We start from the raw sequence: 18,141 nt of genomic DNA on the forward strand, positions 1-18,141 counted from the left end.
TTGCTTACACACTAATTGCAATACGTTGTCATGGTTAAGCATGTGGTCCTGAACCCAATTGTTTTTGATGGTGCAGCAAATGCTAGAATATTTGCTTAATTTTGCAACATGTTTTAATATGCTTTTTTGGCATTGGGAGTAAACTAATATCCCCCTCCCAACTGCAGAAAGTAAGTGATCTGCCTTGTTTGGCCCTCAGTGCCAACATCAATCAAGGCTCTGAACTATCTAGTTTAAATTAACTTGCATGGAGGCAAGACCATAATCTGCTTTTGTCAGACTCAATGCACCTGATCCCTCCCACATCCTACCCCTAAATTCTTGTGCCTCCTCTGACTTTGTAAGGAAGGACTCCCTACAAAGTCCTTAAACAATAGCAGAACATCAGGTGAGTGGCATTTCAGTCAGTTGCAATCTATTTTTCACTCATTTGGGGCAAGTGAGAGTGGGGCACAGTCTCTCCAAAATCCGTTCACAACTGCCTTAGGCTCTTGTTTAAAGTCCTTCTGGTTTTTGATTGTGTCATCTATATGTCCATATGAGTTTTCCTGTTCATTTTGTGTCTGCACAAAGTGAAACCATAAGCTGGTATTGGTGCATAATGCCTGAAACATCTTCTAGATTTGTGAGGGATGTGTGTTGCCCTAGTGATAAACTACACTGTTTTTTGCAAGACCTTTTTATCTGCCTCAACAGACACAAACTAGACATGATTCAGATGGCAGGCCCATTAGCTATTAAAGCCTATAAATAATTGATGGATAGTAAAGACTTACTTTAGAACATCTCGCCTTCACACCATACTAGTTTTACTTCCATGGGATAAAAGGTTCAACAGCTAGCAGTCAGAGGGCATCGTATTTCAATTAAGGCACATTTATCTTTGTGGTTGACTAGGAGGCAATCAACTGAATTTCATGACACCTTTTATTATTTGGATTATTGTTATTCTCATTTTTCATTATCTTTTGCACAATCCACATAAGCAAAATGGCTTTTATACAGGCCTTTTTACACCAGGGTAAGTAACATGCTGATGGGCAATGGTGCTTATTGTAATGAGGCTGTTTGAAAGATGATGAATCATATTTCATAGCTCAGCTGTGGCCCAAGCATACTATGAAACGATATGCTGACAGGATGTAGCTTTTGTTTTTCAGGAAAAGTAGGAGATAGTGATCTACTGCAGAATAAGAAAGGAGAAGTAGGTTGTTCTTTTTTCTGCATTCCTAAGAAATGCAATCCTAATTTCCCAATAGGAAATTTGTGAATTTAAAGCAATGGAGGTGGAGTTTCTCCCCCTTATACCTGCTGCTGCCTATCAGCTTGAATCATACCCCAATTTTCTTTGCAGAATGGTGGATCTAAGCCAAACCTCTCTCGTTTTTATCAGTTTAGAAACTACCAGCAGCAAATTGGGAGCCTGAAGTCATTTTATTTATACAAGACGATAAACTGCCTTCATCCAGCAAAGAAAGTGCCTTCAGCAGGTGATGAGACTGAAAATTATGGCATATATGGAAAAGGGTTCTTTTCCTCTCCCTTCCACCTTATGACACAATTCAAACGCATCTCTGATGAAAGATGTATGCAAGCAGTTAAAGGGACTCATAGATCTTTTGGTTGCTGAACCCTGCCCCTAGCTTTAAGCTCCAACGTTCCTTGGTGGGGGTGCTGAAGAAGATTAAAATTCTTTAAAAAACAAAACAAACAGACAAACATAAAAACCTTCTAAGAATCAAAAGAGAAAATGACTCAGGAACTTGACCTCAGCGTACTAAAGGGATTGGAACGACAAGTTGTTTTAGATGTCCTGAACCGTGATCAGATGTTGAGGAAGGTGGACGAAGAACGAATAAGGTATGCGGAATACAGCGTGCCATTGCATCTCCCTGTTTTATTTCCTTCTTTTCATCTATTCTTTGCTAAAGTCCTTTTCTCAGCTTCTTTGTTAGACCATTCTAGTGATTAAATTCTAGATTACAGTAAATACTTTGCAGGAAGAAATTTATTGAATGGCTTTGTCATGACTATTCTTAGAATAGTTTTGTATATTCCCTACTCCATGCACTAAGGGTGTTTTCAGATGGGTGATTATTGTTCATGTTCCTCATGCAGGCAGCTCCCCTCCCCCACAGCATTCATGTGATGCTGACATTAAAATGTGAGCATATATTCCAGTCTAATCCAGATGTATCTTTCACAGCAAGCACATAGAGTCGACCTGCTAGTTTTTTTCCAAGTTCCTGCCAAGGGCTCTTAGCAAGATTTGTAAAGCAATTATGATGTTTCAGTATGGTAGGAAGGTTCACTAGTAAATTCCTCCAACCCCCTCTTTAAAATTAAGGTGGTTATCTAGGAAAGCAACACAGAAGGAAGTCTCACTCACTCATCTCCATAGGTCAGCCAGTTATTTCAGCATGGTATTATATTGTTTAAATGTGGTGGAAGGTGAAATTACAGGTTAACCTCTTGTTTTTGGTTTACATTGGCTATTCAAATTACAGCGTATTATTAATGAAAGTGCATTCATGCAGCTACTTAGAGACTGCAGTGTGAATAATAGTTCATTTTTATCACTCCCACCTGATAAAACGTGTGCATATTTATTTATTTTTTCTGGCTGAGAACAGGAAACTGAAGCTGCAGCTGCAGGAACTTCGATGGAAAGGGACAAAAACCACAAACCTGGAATATAAGTCTTGTGCCCGCTGTCAGAAACCTCTTGGAGTGCTAATCAACAGAGGTGCAGTGTGCAATGGGTGCAGTCACCAAGTATGCTCCAGATGTCGCATCACTTTGAATCGCTACCTGTGGAAATGCACCGTCTGCTACGCTCATGAGTGAGAAATTCTAGAGAAATTGCTCAGTAATATTTATGTTGTGGGTGTTTATGCCTTAGTTGCATATGTCATGAGGATAGGGTCTGTAGGAGTTTCACAGCAGCCCTCTGCTATCAAGGAAGAAGGAGGCAGAGGCAGCATATACTTTGGTGGGGAGTAGGACAGTGTGGTCCAATACACAGCCAGAGGACCACATGCAGCCCTCAAGGGCTTTTTTGGAGGCCCTTGGCAACATTTCACACACACACACACACACACCCCACAGCAGCCCTCCCACCACCTTCCCAAAGCTGGGTAAGCAAAGTGCTAGGCTTTGGGAAGGAGACCTGAGGGCTCTTTCAGGGTCTCTCCACCTTCCCAAAGCTTAGTTAGCGCTTCCCCAGCTTTGGGAAGGAGGTTGGAGGGCTCTAGAACTCTGCCAGAGCCTTATATCCTTCCCAAAGCCCAGCCCCAGCACCTCACTTATCCAGGTTTGGGAAGGTAGTGGAAGGGCTAGTTAGGGGGGCATCAAATTTTGGGCTCATCTCCTCCCTCTGTGTGACAAGGCAGTGTCTAAGGAGGTTCACACAGAGGGCACACTGGCAATATTGTTGTGGAATTAACACACAACACTTGGTAGTCAGAGCCATGGGACTCCTTTGCATGCACCTTCAGTAGGATGGGACTTGCTTTCCTGTAATGTAGTGTATATTTGAAGCCTGGAACCACATAGGTCTTTTTCACATAATTAAAAAATGAAATGAAAATAAAAGCTAAGATTCTCAGAAAGTTGACTTCTATGCCCAGTACCAAATTCTATGGGTTTTCTATTCTTGTGCATAATCTGGAATGTCCTTTTGGGTTATGTAACAGTTGAGGTTCCAATGCTGTAATGATGGAGTTTTTGTGATGAGCCTACAGGTGATTTTGAAAATCCTTCAGTAAAAGGTTCAAGTATTTGTTTTGCAGGGAACTTAAAGTGAAAGCAGGCGAGTGGTTCTTTGAGCAGCGATCAAAGAAATTTCCAGCTGAAGGTAATGCTTTTAAAAAGTAGCAGGAAGCTAGACTATTAAATGCAAGATAAATTGATGGTCTGTTATTTTTATTTCACATTTTGTTCTCTTAGCAAGATGTGTATAATCTGAAATAAGTAATAGTAAGTAAATAAGTAAGTAAATATATATATGAGCACATAACAGTTACCTTTGGCTACAATGTAGAAGTATTTAGGGGCCTTTAGGTGCCAGGCATTAATGTTCCTCTTCAACCAGGCCTTAGGCTGATTAGCATCTGATACCCTTTTAGATGTGTTGTGGGAGTGAAGGGGTTATTTATTATGTATTTTGTTTGTGTTTTTCATCTCGTATTTTTGTGTTGTGAACTGCCTTAAGCGCTATGGATGAAGGGCATTATACAAATTTAATATAAAAAATAATTTTAACTAAGTACAATGCACTCTACCTTGGCTGTAAACTCTTAATAAGAATAACTGTTTCTTTTGAACTGATACTGATGCTGTGTTAAATTACAGGTTCAGATACTACTACTCCTTGGCTTTTTGTTGTATTAATGAGTCCTGAAGTGGTTAATTATTATATATATTATTAGTGCCATTTTAAAAATGATTTGTAATGGATTTACAACAGAAAGTTCATCTGCCCATATGTCAACATTTTGTAGAATTCAAATGAAACTGTTAAATGGCCTCACCAATAGTTTTGCACAGAGAGATGTTGCTTTCTTTGCCCTAGACTAGAAAATGAGACAGAAATGTATAGAAAAGAAAATGTGATATCATTCTACTGGAATTTATTTCTATTGGTGAAAGACAGTCTGAGTGCTTGGCTGGTAACTATAATTTGAAAGCATGCTGAAGCTGATCCAGTTAAAATCTTCAGCCCTGCACATGCTTGGGTTGCATAAATCAATAGAAGTCAGTGGAATTCAAACTGGCTTGTTTGGGTGCAGGATTACAGCCAAGGGAATAAATGTTCCCAATTTGTGACTCTCTTGGAGCAGGAATAAATTAACAGTGATGAACCAAAATTATAGCTGTTGTTCTCTGTTAATTGCCTCTGTGACCAATCAGTCCATGGTAATTCCTTCAAAGACAACACAAACTTATGACATAAGTGGCACAATATTTCAACGGGAAACTTTAGAAACTAGTACTGTCAGTTAGATGTTGTTGTTGACTGAATTGGATGTGGGATCTTCTGCACACAAAGCATGCAGCCCCTCAATCTGCTTTGGAGGGTCTCTCAATTATATGGAACAGATTTTGAGTTAGTGGGGGCTACAGAGGAGAAGAGTGGGAAGTTCATTTGCACAAGTGGAACAGATCAGCATTGGGTACAACCCATAAGAACACGTGCACAGTCTGCTTGTTTCTCATTTCATTTATTTAATGGCCTCCAACCTATGCTGGCACATGAGGAAGGGCAGGAAGTGGCCTTTAGACATAAGATAGTGAATTAAGAGCAGCGGCATGCTTGCAACAGGGTTCTTGTAAAATATGCAACCACTTCCCTATTTGCTGGCATAACATGGCCTGAAATATCAGGCAGTCATTGTGAGAAAATATTTTTTATCAACAATTTTGTTGATTGTGCCAGAGACTTACTTTATACAGTGTTAATAATTGATCTATTGCAGAATTATTATCTTTGTAAGTAGCTGTAAAAGCATATTGAGATTAATGCATATTGAGATTATTGAGATTAATAAATATAATGTATTATATAATATATATATATGCGCACAGGGCATTAATATATATATATTGCTCTGTGCAATTCATCATTTGTTACATGTGATTGATGACAGAAGGATTGCTTGCTCTTAGTTGATTGTCCACCATTTTATAAGCAGAAAGATTATTTTGGTAATTAGTTATACAGGTTGGGTGAAGTCATACTCTGAATAGATCGATTAAAATCAACAAACCTAAGCCAGTTTATTTCAACAGGCCTACGTGTCCCTCCCCCCCTTATGTGGGAGTTACGTTCCTGCACACAAATGAAATTGTATAATGACAGGGCGTTTTCAGAGGTGCTTCCCTGTTTGTGGCATACCCTCCCTAGTGAGGTGCATCTTTTTCTGTCAGTGTTAGCTTTCAGGAGGAATTTGAAGACATTCTTGTTTACTCAGGCATTTTGCAGGTGAAGAATACTGTTTTTGGCAACCCAGAGATCATTGAATGAAATAATAATTTTAATTGCAACTATTTTAGAATTATTTCCCTGTTTTAGAATCCTTTTTTAAAATTGCAGGTGTGTTTGCCACCCTGGGCTCCTTTGGGAGGAAGGGTGGAATGTAAATTCAATGAATCAATTAAATTTTAAAACTATTGTTGTGCTGCTTGTATTACTGAACTTTTCAGCTGTAATTTAAGTTTCTACCATCCATTATTGTACATTGCTTGAATCAATACCAATAACTAAATGTAAAACTACATTTTTCTAGATGGTCACAGAATCTCTTGAGCACTTTTAAGGGTTGGCGAAATTGAAGTATATTGACAACAATAAATGATAGAAAATTGTGACGAAGAACTGGTTTGTGAATAGAATATTATTGCTAGCAAATGACCTTGATGGGGTTTTTTCCCCTCTTGCTTCACAGGTAGATATGAAACTGCTGGGGCAAAGCTCTTGGACTCTTATCAAGCACTACTAAGGTAAGGACAAGAAGGTGAGCTTGTCCTAGAGAGGTGGATGCAGTACAAGGAGTGTATTGTGCAGTACAAAATAATCTGCCCCCTGAAGCTACCTGCAGATGCCAAGGTTTAATTTTAAAAGCTTGCAATAGAACAAGCAGAAATCTAAAACTAATTTTGGTGCTTTTGCTATGCTTTTAAAACAAGTTAGCATAGTACAAAACCTAGTAGGGGCTGAGTATTGTAGTGGTTAGTGTATTGGATTAGGACCTGGTAAACGAAGGTTCAAATCCCCATTCAGCCATGAATCTCGCTGTGTGACCTTAGGGCAGTCACAGTCTCTCAACCTAGCCTACCTCACAGGGTTGTTGTGAAGATAAAATGGGGAGTGGAAGGACCATGAATGTCTTCTTGGAAGTAAAGTAGGGTATAAAAGTAATAATATAATAAAAGCAAGACTGTCACCAAAAATGACATTCCCATGTCAAGTTAGTTACTCAGTTGGGCTCTAAGGTGCTACTGGAAGGAATTATTTTATTTTATTTTATTTTATTTTATTTTATTTTATTATTTTATTTTATTTTATTTTATTTTATTTTATTTTATTTTATTTTATTTTATTTTATTTTATTTTATTTTATTTTATTTTATTTTATTGCCATGTCAAGTTATCTACTTGCTGCCTGTAATGTCTTGTACAACTTATCCCATGTCTTATTGTCATTACTTGGTATGTTTCCCTGCCACTCTCAGTAGGCGATTATGCGGCAGAATCACTTGATTCTGTTAGGTCATATAAGGCAAGTTGCACTAGATGTTATGGAGGAATCCCTTAGTGCAGGGCTGCCATTTTTGGTGGTAGCCCCCATATTTTTCTTAGCATGTAGTTGCACCCTTCAGACCAGTCAGCTTGTGCTCCATTTGGGTGTATGTTCATCAAAGTCCCACCGTACAAGCAAGCCAAGTACTGTCATGGAGGCTGTGATATTTATTGAGATGCTAGTGAAGCAGCAGTCAGTTTTTTGATAGGTAGCAAAGGATCTCTTGCAGCATCTCAGAAGATATGTGACGGAAGGCCCAGATCATGAGCAGTCACTGACAATTCAAAACTTGTGTGCAACACTGCAAAGATTATGGGAGGCATCTATTGGATCACACATCAGTGGTTTGGGACAGCAAAATGTCCTGGTTACATTCTCATCGCTTTCTATGATTTTTTTTAAGGGGGTCTCAGAGTGAGAGTTTTGTTCAGTGGGACAGGCAAGCCTGTTATATGGGCTCACTTTAGCTACAGTGGTGTAGTCAATCCTGTATCTAATTAGCAGGCCTGTCCAACCGGTTGATCGCGATCTACCAGTCAATCACGGGTTGTCCCTGGTCGATCCTTGTTGATCACGTGATCTCCAGCGATTGACCAAAAAAACCCCAACTCAACAACTCTGATCTCTCTCCCTAAATCCTGGGGAAGACCAGCATGGAATTATGCCAGCTTTCCTTTGATCCTAGTAGGCTTGTGATAAAATTACAGCCATGCCCATCCAAAGCTCTGCCTCCCTCAATATTGCAGTACAGCCAGATACCACTATGTGGCACTGTGGTATGGCTTCTAGGGGTGATCACAGTGTGGTGGAGCAGGGATTCCCACCCCCACCTGTGCTGCCAGACCGCTAGCTGTGACCTCACACATTAGTATGGTGGCCCTTAACCCTGAGACAGATTAAGTGGTTTGTTAATTTTCAGTAAAATCTTGCTCAATGCCTTGCTCTGCTGAAAGAATAAAGGTTAAAAGTAAATACCAAGACTGTCAGGAATGTGACAGACAAGCAGCAAATATGTTGTAGGGGGAATGCTTATTGAATGTTTAAGTTAAGCATTAAGGCTGAAAAGTCACTTCTCAGCAAAATGCTTAACTCTGCATGTAACTTCGGCCCTTAGTTGATGGTAAATATCACAGGATCTGCCTTAGTTCTCCTGAATAAATATTTGGTAGATTCCCTTTCCCACTATTTTAAAAAGATTTCATGATATGATATAAAGCAAAACCTTTTTTATTATTCAATGTAATACAAAATAATCAAGAGAGGGTATTTTTCCTTATTTTTCAATGTTGTTAACCTCAGAATGTTAGTTGTTCCCACAACTTGCTAATAAAATTTGCTTTGCTCAGTTTTGGGGTATTTTCCCATGACTTAGTCTACAGAATTATTTACACTGTCAAAATATACAGAACCTGTGTCCAATACTGTGATAGTATACTTCATTTCACAGTCAATAGACACAGCAGATTATCTAACGGATCTCATCTGTTTCGGAGGTTAAGCTGAGAGGGATTTGTAGTATGACAAGTTTTGTCACCTCTGATATGAAATTCATTTTCTAGGAATGTCTGCCTTTCCCCTGGTTATTTTCCTTTCATATTTAATCTCTACAATTATTTATTACCATGGTTTTTATTATTATATTAAATGATCAACACGATAAAGGGAATGATAAGATAGTGTGCTTACAAATTCGAGTTACTGTCCTTTCATATTCCACCTAATTTATTAATAAATATATTCCAGCATTATTAAATACAAACCATAAACCATATAAGTATAAATTTAAATGCCAATAAGTATTGTTTAAACATTGTTAAAGAAATACTACTGTTACCTACTATAGCAACCTTTAAAGCATCCAATTACTTCTAACATAATCTGCTTTCTGTTTTATACACGTAAACAATTGATTAATTTTGCAGCCATCTCTGTTCCCTTTCCCAAAAATAAACTTATTTACCCTTTACATTAAATATAACATTGTTGGTCTCTAATGTCTAGTGCTGTTCTGCTTTGATTGATTTTTGTGATTATTTTTCGCTATTATATTTTTATTGATTTTTTTTGGTGATTGATCTCTTTGAAATGATGGTTGATGGGTTTTAAAATGGAGTATAGGAGATATAGCGAATACAGTATGTCAGAAATGAACTTACATCTTTATGGTAAAATTCTGTTCTCCTTAAATTCTCAGTAACATATCAGTGGTGCCTCCAACTCCCCCTCCATTTGCTGAATCCACAAGTGAAGATAATACAGTGGTAATGTATACTTCTATCTTTCAATTCAATGTGGCACCACATCTTTTAGCACAATTATTCCCTTTTAGCACATTTTCTTTTAATTTTTGTTTTCCTGACAGACTTGTGCCATTGAGTTCATTTTATGTTTTTCAGAGTGCAGTCCTAAACGCACTTACCTAGCAATAAGCGCCACTGAACTCGTTTGTTAGTTTTCTAGATAAATATGAATGTTTTTGAAATAGTGATGATTGAAGGAGGTTGACTCGGTCCTATTGTACACCAGTGGCAAGGAGCAGAAGACTGACTGAATGGCTGTTAAGGCTGCAATCCTATATTGTCTCATTTGGATGTAAACTCCATTGAATTCAGTGGGACTTGTTTTTTAATGGGCACATATAGGATTGCAATACAGATTACTTTTGTTTCTTTATAAGCCGCCAGGATGTGTCTTGCACCAGATTGCATACCTTTCGGCAACTGGTAAAGATATACTTCTTTACCCGGGCATTTGGGTGGGTGCATTGTTTTTCCCCTCCTGCTGTATTGTTGTTTTTGCCATTCAGAAGATTTTGTCAATTTTTGTGGTCCTTTAACTTACTGATTTTAACGAAAGCTGTATATTTTTTAAAAATGTGGTATCTTATGTAATTTGCCATGGGACCATTCAGTGAGGGGCAGGCTATATGTACAAATAAGTAAATATATCAATAAATTACTGCCCCAGCAATCAGAGTAGAAGTTCAATCAGTGTCAAATAATCTCTCTGCAGGGTTTCCCATATTGAATCTTGGACCTTCTGCATGCAAAGCAGATGATCTACCACAGAGCTGCAGCTCTTCACCTAAATATGTTCCATTTGATAAGCTACTTGCTTTTATTTGTAACATCATTATAGCATATTTTGTGCTGTGTGGTAGATAGAAAAGGGTTGAACTGACCTGTGTGTCCTTTTTGCAAACACAGACAGCTCAAGTCATGCCAAAACATTTCCCTTAATTGCTTAGCTACGGATATGATAGCTCTATTTGCACAAATGCACTTTTATTTTTTTGGTAGGCTTCTAAGAGCATGTGACTTGAGAAGCCTTGAAAACACAACTACTTCTTTTATCACTTTTATCTTTTTATTTTCACCCTGTATTGCAGGAACTTGACCAGAGTAAAAGTTTCCACAGGTCTATGGAAAATCTGTTTCTGACATTTACATCACATATAAAAAGTAAGTGTTCTTAAGGACTTTGCTATTCTAAAGCAAGCAGCAAAATATTTCAGCTTGAGAGGGCGGGTCAGGCCATTTAATGGAAAGAAGAGGGGAGAATTCAACCTCTTCTAAGTAGAGGAGTTGGTGGTTTTTTCTCCAGGGTCCACAAAGGGAAGCAGCTCCCCATGTCAAACTTTTGAAAATAACAGGCACACTTGCTTCTGATTCCAGTACTACTTACATTGTGATCCTCCCACATTGTGTTTGGAACATGCTGGCTATTTTTTAATTGCTTAAGGTGCAGCTTGTTTATTTATGCTCTGAAGTATTCATTCAGCACCTTAATTTTAGTGAAAATAACAATGAGGTTTTCAAAAGTTGAAAACTATTCCAGGGAACATTGTTTGGTGACAGCCAGTCAATTGCTACTGTATATAGCCAGCTTCTGCTGCAAGCTGGCAAAAGTGATTTACTTGAGTTCAGTCCTCAAGAATAGATTGCACATCTGACCCAAATACTCAGTTGATTTCAACTTCACTAGTAGAGCTAGTGAAGTGGTAAGTCTGTACCTTAACTGTATGACATAATGTTGCAAGTTGGAGGCCGACATGATTGAATTCCTCTCCATAATCGAACCTCCTCCCCACCCCACCCCAAATGTATGCAGAAAGCTAAATACTGGGGAAATGGGTTCTTTCCTAGATTTCTTCCTGGCTATCAACATGATGGCTGCATGGAATTTCCAGATTCAGAGGATCTATAACTTGGAATACCAGTTTCTGTTGTTCTTAAACCCTGCATGTGAACTTACAAGAGGCATTTGGCCAGCAGGATACTACAGTAGATGGGCCTGTGATTTAATCCTGCAGAGTTCTTTTGGTCCTGAAATGACATTTTTCTATGTATGTATGTATGTATATGTACACACACACACACACACAGGAGGAGCATTTAATCACGATGTGAGAACTGGGCCTTAGTTGTGCCTAGTTATTGCTAGATTGCATTCCAAGGCCACCACGGTTTTGGCTTAGTTTTGGTTTAGTTTTAGCAGTTTGAAAGGATACCAGCGCGAGTAGATAAATAGGTACCGCTGTGGTGGGAAGGTAAACAGTGTTTCCGTGCACTCTGGCTTCTGTCACGGTGTCCCATTGTGCTGGAAGCAGTTTAGTCATGCTGGCCACATGACCTGGAAAAGCTGTCTGCAGACAAACACTGGCTCCCTTGGCCTGAAAGCGGAGATGAGTGCCACACCCCTTAGTCAAATTTGACTGGACTTAACAGTTTACCTTTACCTTACATTGCCTTTTGTACCTGGAAAGCTTTGTCCCACTTCATTTTCAGAAAAAATAAATAAATGGCCTTGTGCATACCCAGGAATAGGTGTGCAGGTACTGTACAACACACACACGCTTTGCATAAACCAAGAGGACCAGCTAGAACTCGGCCAACCCTTTCTGTCGCTGCATCTCTTACATGATAATGAAAAATTGATAATGGAGGACAAGCTGTTTTTCTTAGTGTGGGGTTTTGGGGTTTATTTTTTATTTATTGGTCAAGTAATCTAAGATAAACTTCTGGGGAACCCCAGGCTCTGTGGAACACAGGTTGAAAACCTCTATGCAATGTGACCAGTGCTTTTTTCTGGGGGGACACAGGGGTACTCATACCCCTAAATATTTTGTGAATCTAGGTTTGGCCTCATTGAGGGGCAGTATTTCAATATGAGTAGGAAAATGAGAGTACCCCTAAGCATTTTTTTTTAGAAAAACACTGAATGTGACCCATATGTATAACTACCCTATGCGTAACTTGAAAACTTACAGTAGGTACTACTGCAGTGTAATGACAGTTAGCATTATTCCTGTTTTCAGTACTCCAGACTTGTTGTGCATCAAAGTTGTCAGTAACAGAGAACCCCTTTCTTGAAAGGACCGTGTTCCACTGAAATGGGACTAACTTCTAGCTGTGTTGTGTTCAAAGCTGAGGTGACCTAATGTGATGTGTTGCAGCCAGTTTCTTCAAATGTAAATTCCAATGCTGTCCTGTAAATTATACACTTTCAGCTCTCCCACTCATTGGTTCAACAGTCTGTAATCAATTCTGCATTTTATACTTCAGTATATTTAAGCTCTTTTCCAGTATCACCCATGTTGGAAATGTCAACAGAGCATCAAACAATAGCTGACCTTGTGTTTTTGTGGAGAGGCTCTAAGCAGAAGCTTTTATATGCTGCTCCAACAGCAGCTGCCCCTCACCTTATGGACACAGACAGTGAATAATAACTAAACAGACATGTTTCATTTCCTACAGGAGACGATCAGGTTTGATTTAACTGTTTGTGTGTCTCATGGGCCATTTACTGCAAGCAATGAGTAAACAAATATTGATTGTTATAAAGGGTAATGATGGAATGGTTTCATAAGTCAGACATGACTCAGAATTTCCTTTCTTTTGTGGACTTAAAAGCGCTCAAGGCCCTGTCTTCCAGTATCAAAATGACATGTAGTCTCTGATATTCTTTGTGACAAGGACAGTATTACATACAATGAAATAATGTTATTCACCTATATGGGACTAATCCTAGGGGAAATATGGGTATTGTACATTCCCAGTTGATTGCAATACTTTGATTTCTTTATTAGTAGGTTTATATCAGGTCTTGAAAACCTGACCCTTCCTTCACACCTCAATTTTGTGTGTTCATTGTATCATAAATATCAGCCATGCTTTCAGTTATGAATCTAATATTATCTTTTGCATAGTACAAAGTAGTGTACAAGACCATAGATGAACTTCATAAACAAACTGAGTATGTTTGATGGGTTTTTTATTTTTTTAATTCTCCTTTTATTAATTCTAGAAATATCAAAGTCCCAGAATGATATGACAGCCGAGAAAGGGTTGCTAACAACAGATTATGGGCAAGCAATGGATCCAAAGAAGGAGAGGAGAAGCCTGTCTGACACTGCCATTGATATTTCATCCAGGGTATTCAGTTGGATATACATTCAGTATATTTTAAAGGCCTGTTTACAAGCAAATATACACACGGGGCTTAGCTTTCTGCACTTGAAAGTAAACTCTGCTAATTCTGCTCCCGGAAAACACAGAAGATTCTTTGAATGGAATAAAATACACATAGTTTCTCCTTTCTTGATTGTGATGATTTATAATTAGGAATTACTTGTTTTATTTCCCTTCCCAATGATCCCCCCCAAGGCTAGTGAATGTAAATCAGAAGAAGTGTCCATGTGAACTGCAAGTTGCCCTATGAACTTTAATGGAGGGGTAACCATGGTTGTAAACGAATATCCTTGCAAATCTGTGTTCCTCCATTGAAGTGCATGGGGAAATCCTTTGAAATGGGAGAATACACTGCATGAGTGCATGTCTTGTACCTGCTGCAATTTGCTGGAGTGGGCAGCTATTTTCAGAGAACAGTTAATTGAGGAAAGTAATAGAAACCCATTAGTACATCTCTCTACAGGTAAATGATGCCCCAAGTCTTCAACAGCTCGTAAGTGGAGATCAAGGTGTCAATGGAGTTGCTGCCAAAAGGAAATCCAGTGAAGAGTTAATTCCATCCAGTGCCATAAGTGACCTATTTTCTTCAGGAAAACTAAGTGTAAGTAGTGATCCTGTTTTCATCCTATGTTCACTACGGAAGGAAATATGCAAACAGCTTAAGGGAAAAGTATCTCTTAACCAAAAACTCTGTGACCAGAAAACTCAGTTAAGGGGGGAAATTATAGAAAAATAATTTAAGAAAGTTATAGATATTACTTACACACACACACACACACACACACACATTTCTTCCTTAACTCAGTTTTTTTGTCACTGTGTTAGATTGTAGAAGCTTAGCAATTCACTGCTTGTAATCTAACAGTGGAAAATTCACAGAGAAATGCAGTGATGTTCTATATTGGACAACATATTGCTTATCTTTGGGGAATTCCAGAAACACGAGGAATCTTATGATAAACATGGCAGATGGGTGGAGTCCAAATATAATAACAATAACAATAATAATAGTTGTGGTTATTAAAGAAATGAAGATGGTTGTAATATTTCAAGGCTCTTACATTATCATGCACCACTGTTAACCCTATAGAGCAAGCAATTATGTCTTTTTTCATTGTATTCATTTTATTCATTACAGGGTAGTTTATTCAGCATTAACAGCACTTGCACTGAGGCTGGCAACTTTGAGCAAGCTGATGTCAGCGGTGAGATAGAAGTTGCCATCAGATATCTCTTCAAATCTGGCATTTTAGAGGTATATATCAGAGCCTGCAAGAACTTGGCTTATGGAGAGGAGAAAAAGAAAAAATGCAATCCGTAAGTTTGTCTAGGCTTATCTTTCCAAAGCCTGTGGCATGAAATTCTGATACAAGTAAAATTGGGGCTTGAAGCTTTGACTCCTGCAAACATCCCTCCCTCCTTCTTTGGAGTGGTTTTCAGTTTTCATATAAATGGCTACCAAAAAGATGAGGTGGGATGACAACTAAAGCCTGTATGAAGGACAAGAGGCAAAGTGGGTCATGCTTCAACCAAGAATATTTATGTTGGATGTTCACACTTAAAAATTGCATTGGACAATGGAACCAGACTGGGGAAATTGTTTGGTATAGACTTTTGTTGCTGTGTTATGGCCCTCTGTCAATTAAAAGAAAATAGGTAGATTATTTATATAGTTTACATAAAAGGGACCCCATCTCACTTTATTGGCCGAGGGAGCCAGCATACAGCTTCCGGGTCATGTGGCTAGCATGACTAAGCTGCTTCTGGCGAACCAGAGCAGCGTATGGAAACGCCGTTTACCTTCCCGCCGGAGCGGTACCTATTTATCTACTTGCACTTTGATGTGCTTTCGAATTGCTAGGTGGGCAGGAGCTGGGACTGAGCAACAGGAGCTCACCCCGTCATGGTGATTCGAACTGCCAACCTTCTGATCAGCAAGCCCTAGGCTCTGTGGTTTAGGCCACAGCGCCACCCACGTCCCTCATAGTTAACATACATACATACATACATACATCAAGCAGAAGGGGAAAACAACTATTTCCCATGCTGTTCAGAAACCAGAGAGGTTACAGATCAATGCAGATATTTTAGTCACTTCTAGGTATGCTTGGATGTAGTTGCAGAAGTTTATTTCACTGCAAACTCTTACTGACCATCAGGGGGCTACAGGCTGTTGTAATGATTTTAAGAAGTGAAACTGTAGAAATTACTTCCAGGGAAATGGATTTTTATCAAGTAGAGTCTAGCCTGGACTTTCCTGGAAGTACGTATCTTTTTGAGGATTGTTTAAGCCCAGAGAGCTTGAAAGCCCAGCCACAGACATTTTTACTTGGGCATAAGTTCCACTGAGTTCCATGGAGTTTACTCTGGAATAAGTGCTTAAGATTCTGACTTTAATTGCAAGGTTGTAGTCATGTTGAACCTCAAGAGCCCTTTCAACTCTTTGACTATGCTAAAGCTAGGATTAAAGCAAGATGTTTTGCTTTTTAAGAAGCATGTGTGTAATGAGTAGCACTTGAGCTTCATGTTAAGTCATCCTTTGAGCAGAATGGGGAAAGCATTCTGGAATTTCAAAACTGCCCTAACACTTTCCCAGGGTTTGGTGCTGAATCTGTTCCATTGCCAGGTGATCAAACGAGCCCTTCCAAATGGACTTGGTCTTCATACAAACCTACAGGCCATCAAGATGATCATAATGCAAGTGTGGATGGCCATGAATAGGAGAAAGAGGAACAAAAGGAAGTTAAATAAAATAACAACAGATTCAGAAATTGACTTTGCATTGCTGAGGGGAAAATCTTTTTTTTAAAAAAACAAATCTGTAGGGGAGGGGGCAGGCTTAATAAAAGGTTTGTATGATAGTGCTGAGTTGAGTAATAGCGGGGAATTCTGCACCTGCACACTTAAAAAAAAGAAAATCAGAGCTCCTCCAGATCAGTGGCTTCTGGTGTGTGAATATATTCTGCAACATGGCACTGATGCAAAAAGATGTGCATTAGTGGTGACTTTATACTGGACTTTCCACACTTCATTCTGCTTTATTAGTTAGAATCACATAATTGTAGAGTTGGAAGGGACCACAAGGGTCATCTAGTTCAACCCCTTGCAATGCAGGAATCTTTTGCCCAATGTTGGGGTTGAACCCACAACCCTGAGATTAAGAGTCTCCTACTGTACTGACTGAATGTGATCCTGGGTGTGCATTATTGCCATTTAGAGGAGCCCTCTTACACTGTAACTCAATGAAAGCAGGACAAAATAACAACCACTTTGGGTTATTTTGTGGTACGAAAAGTTACAGGATTTCAGCAGGAAACTATGGGGTGTACAAGACTGGAAATGAAGCAGTATGTCTGCCCCAAAACATTTGGCAGCATAAGCAGTATTAAAAGGGGGTTTGCATATAACTGCTCCAATAGCATCATAGGCACAAATCATCATGGATGCACAAGAATTCCCTCAGTGGTAGCTGGGGGTAATCTTCTATTCTTCCTCAGGTGCAAAAGACTACATTTTGAAGGCTCAGAAAATGTAATATTTATGGAACAGCTAGCTTGAGGGAATATATATTGATGTGTGCAGCTAACAATAAGCTGATAATGTAGAAAGGCCTAGAATGCTCCAAGGAAAACATATATCAGTAAATGCTACAGAGATTAAGTAGTAGGAAGCACGTGGTTTCATTTCCTCTCCCTCTCTTTCTTCGGCTCTTAACTGCTGTTTCCATCTCTGATTGCAAGGTACATCAAGACTCGCTTGCTGCCTGATAAATCTTCTCAGAGTAAACGGAAGACCTCTGTGAAAAAGAACACATTGGATCCAACCTTCCAAGAAACATTAAAGGTACCCTAAGCAACATTTATAATCCAGATTTCTACGTTCCCCACTCTCACCCTCGCTCTTGTGCACAGCTAAACTCCTGCTTTTAGTGGATCTAGAAGCAGAGCTTCCTGCGAAGGAGATATCAATGGTGCTTAACTAAAAGATGAAACCACATATAAAATTGATAGCAGTCACCCAGTTAAAGCATTTAAACAGTTCAGCAGTAGGTTAAAATAAACATTTGGCCCACAGCCCTCACCTGAATGCCTTTGTGAAGAGATTGTGAATCATATCTCCAAAAGAAGTTCCATTACTGAGGCATTGCCATGGAGAAGATCCTATCCTATAGCTCTATACATGGGGCTGTGCCCATCAATGGGGCCATGAGAAGGGCCTTCCCTATATCTGGCCAAATAGGCGTATATAGGAGGAGGCTATCCTTTAAGTGTTTGGGACCTAAGTCAATATATGCTATCGTTAGTAACTTGAATTGAACCCAGTAGTGAATAGGCAACCAGCACAACCTCTGAAGGACAGGTGTAATATGT

The 18,141-nt window shown here is 39.1% G+C and overlaps 1 protein-coding gene across 9 annotated transcripts in view; it reads left to right on the forward strand.

Annotated features, from left to right (window-relative positions):
- SYTL3 (synaptotagmin like 3) overlaps positions 1-18,141 on the forward strand; it is a 32,899-nt gene that overhangs the window by 4,271 nt on the left and 10,487 nt on the right. For 5 of the 9 annotated variants that reach the window (XM_083605809.1, XM_083605812.1, XM_083605811.1 and 2 more), the window contains 10 exons: positions 1,394-1,860; positions 2,634-2,843; positions 3,792-3,856; positions 6,447-6,501; positions 9,496-9,562; positions 10,690-10,762; positions 13,608-13,735; positions 14,235-14,372; positions 14,910-15,088; positions 17,512-17,614. In XM_083605809.1, coding sequence (XP_083461935.1) covers positions 1,751-1,860; positions 2,634-2,843; positions 3,792-3,856; positions 6,447-6,501; positions 9,496-9,562; positions 10,690-10,762; positions 13,608-13,735; positions 14,235-14,372; positions 14,910-15,088; positions 17,512-17,614 — 1,128 coding nt within the window. In that variant the 5' untranslated portion in view covers positions 1,394-1,750. Of the gene's footprint in view, positions 1-345; positions 1,861-2,633; positions 2,844-3,791; positions 3,857-6,446; positions 6,502-9,495; positions 9,563-10,689; positions 10,763-13,607; positions 13,736-14,234; positions 14,373-14,909; positions 15,089-17,511; positions 17,615-18,141 lie in introns of those variants that run through there. The other 4 variants (XM_083605810.1, XM_083605814.1, XM_083605813.1 and 1 more) reach the window with 2 other exon arrangements.

This window comes from Podarcis filfolensis (assembly GCF_964270895.1).
Source record: "Podarcis filfolensis genome assembly, chromosome: 3".
In the NCBI taxonomy this organism is placed as follows: Eukaryota; Metazoa; Chordata; class Lepidosauria; order Squamata; family Lacertidae; genus Podarcis; species Podarcis filfolensis.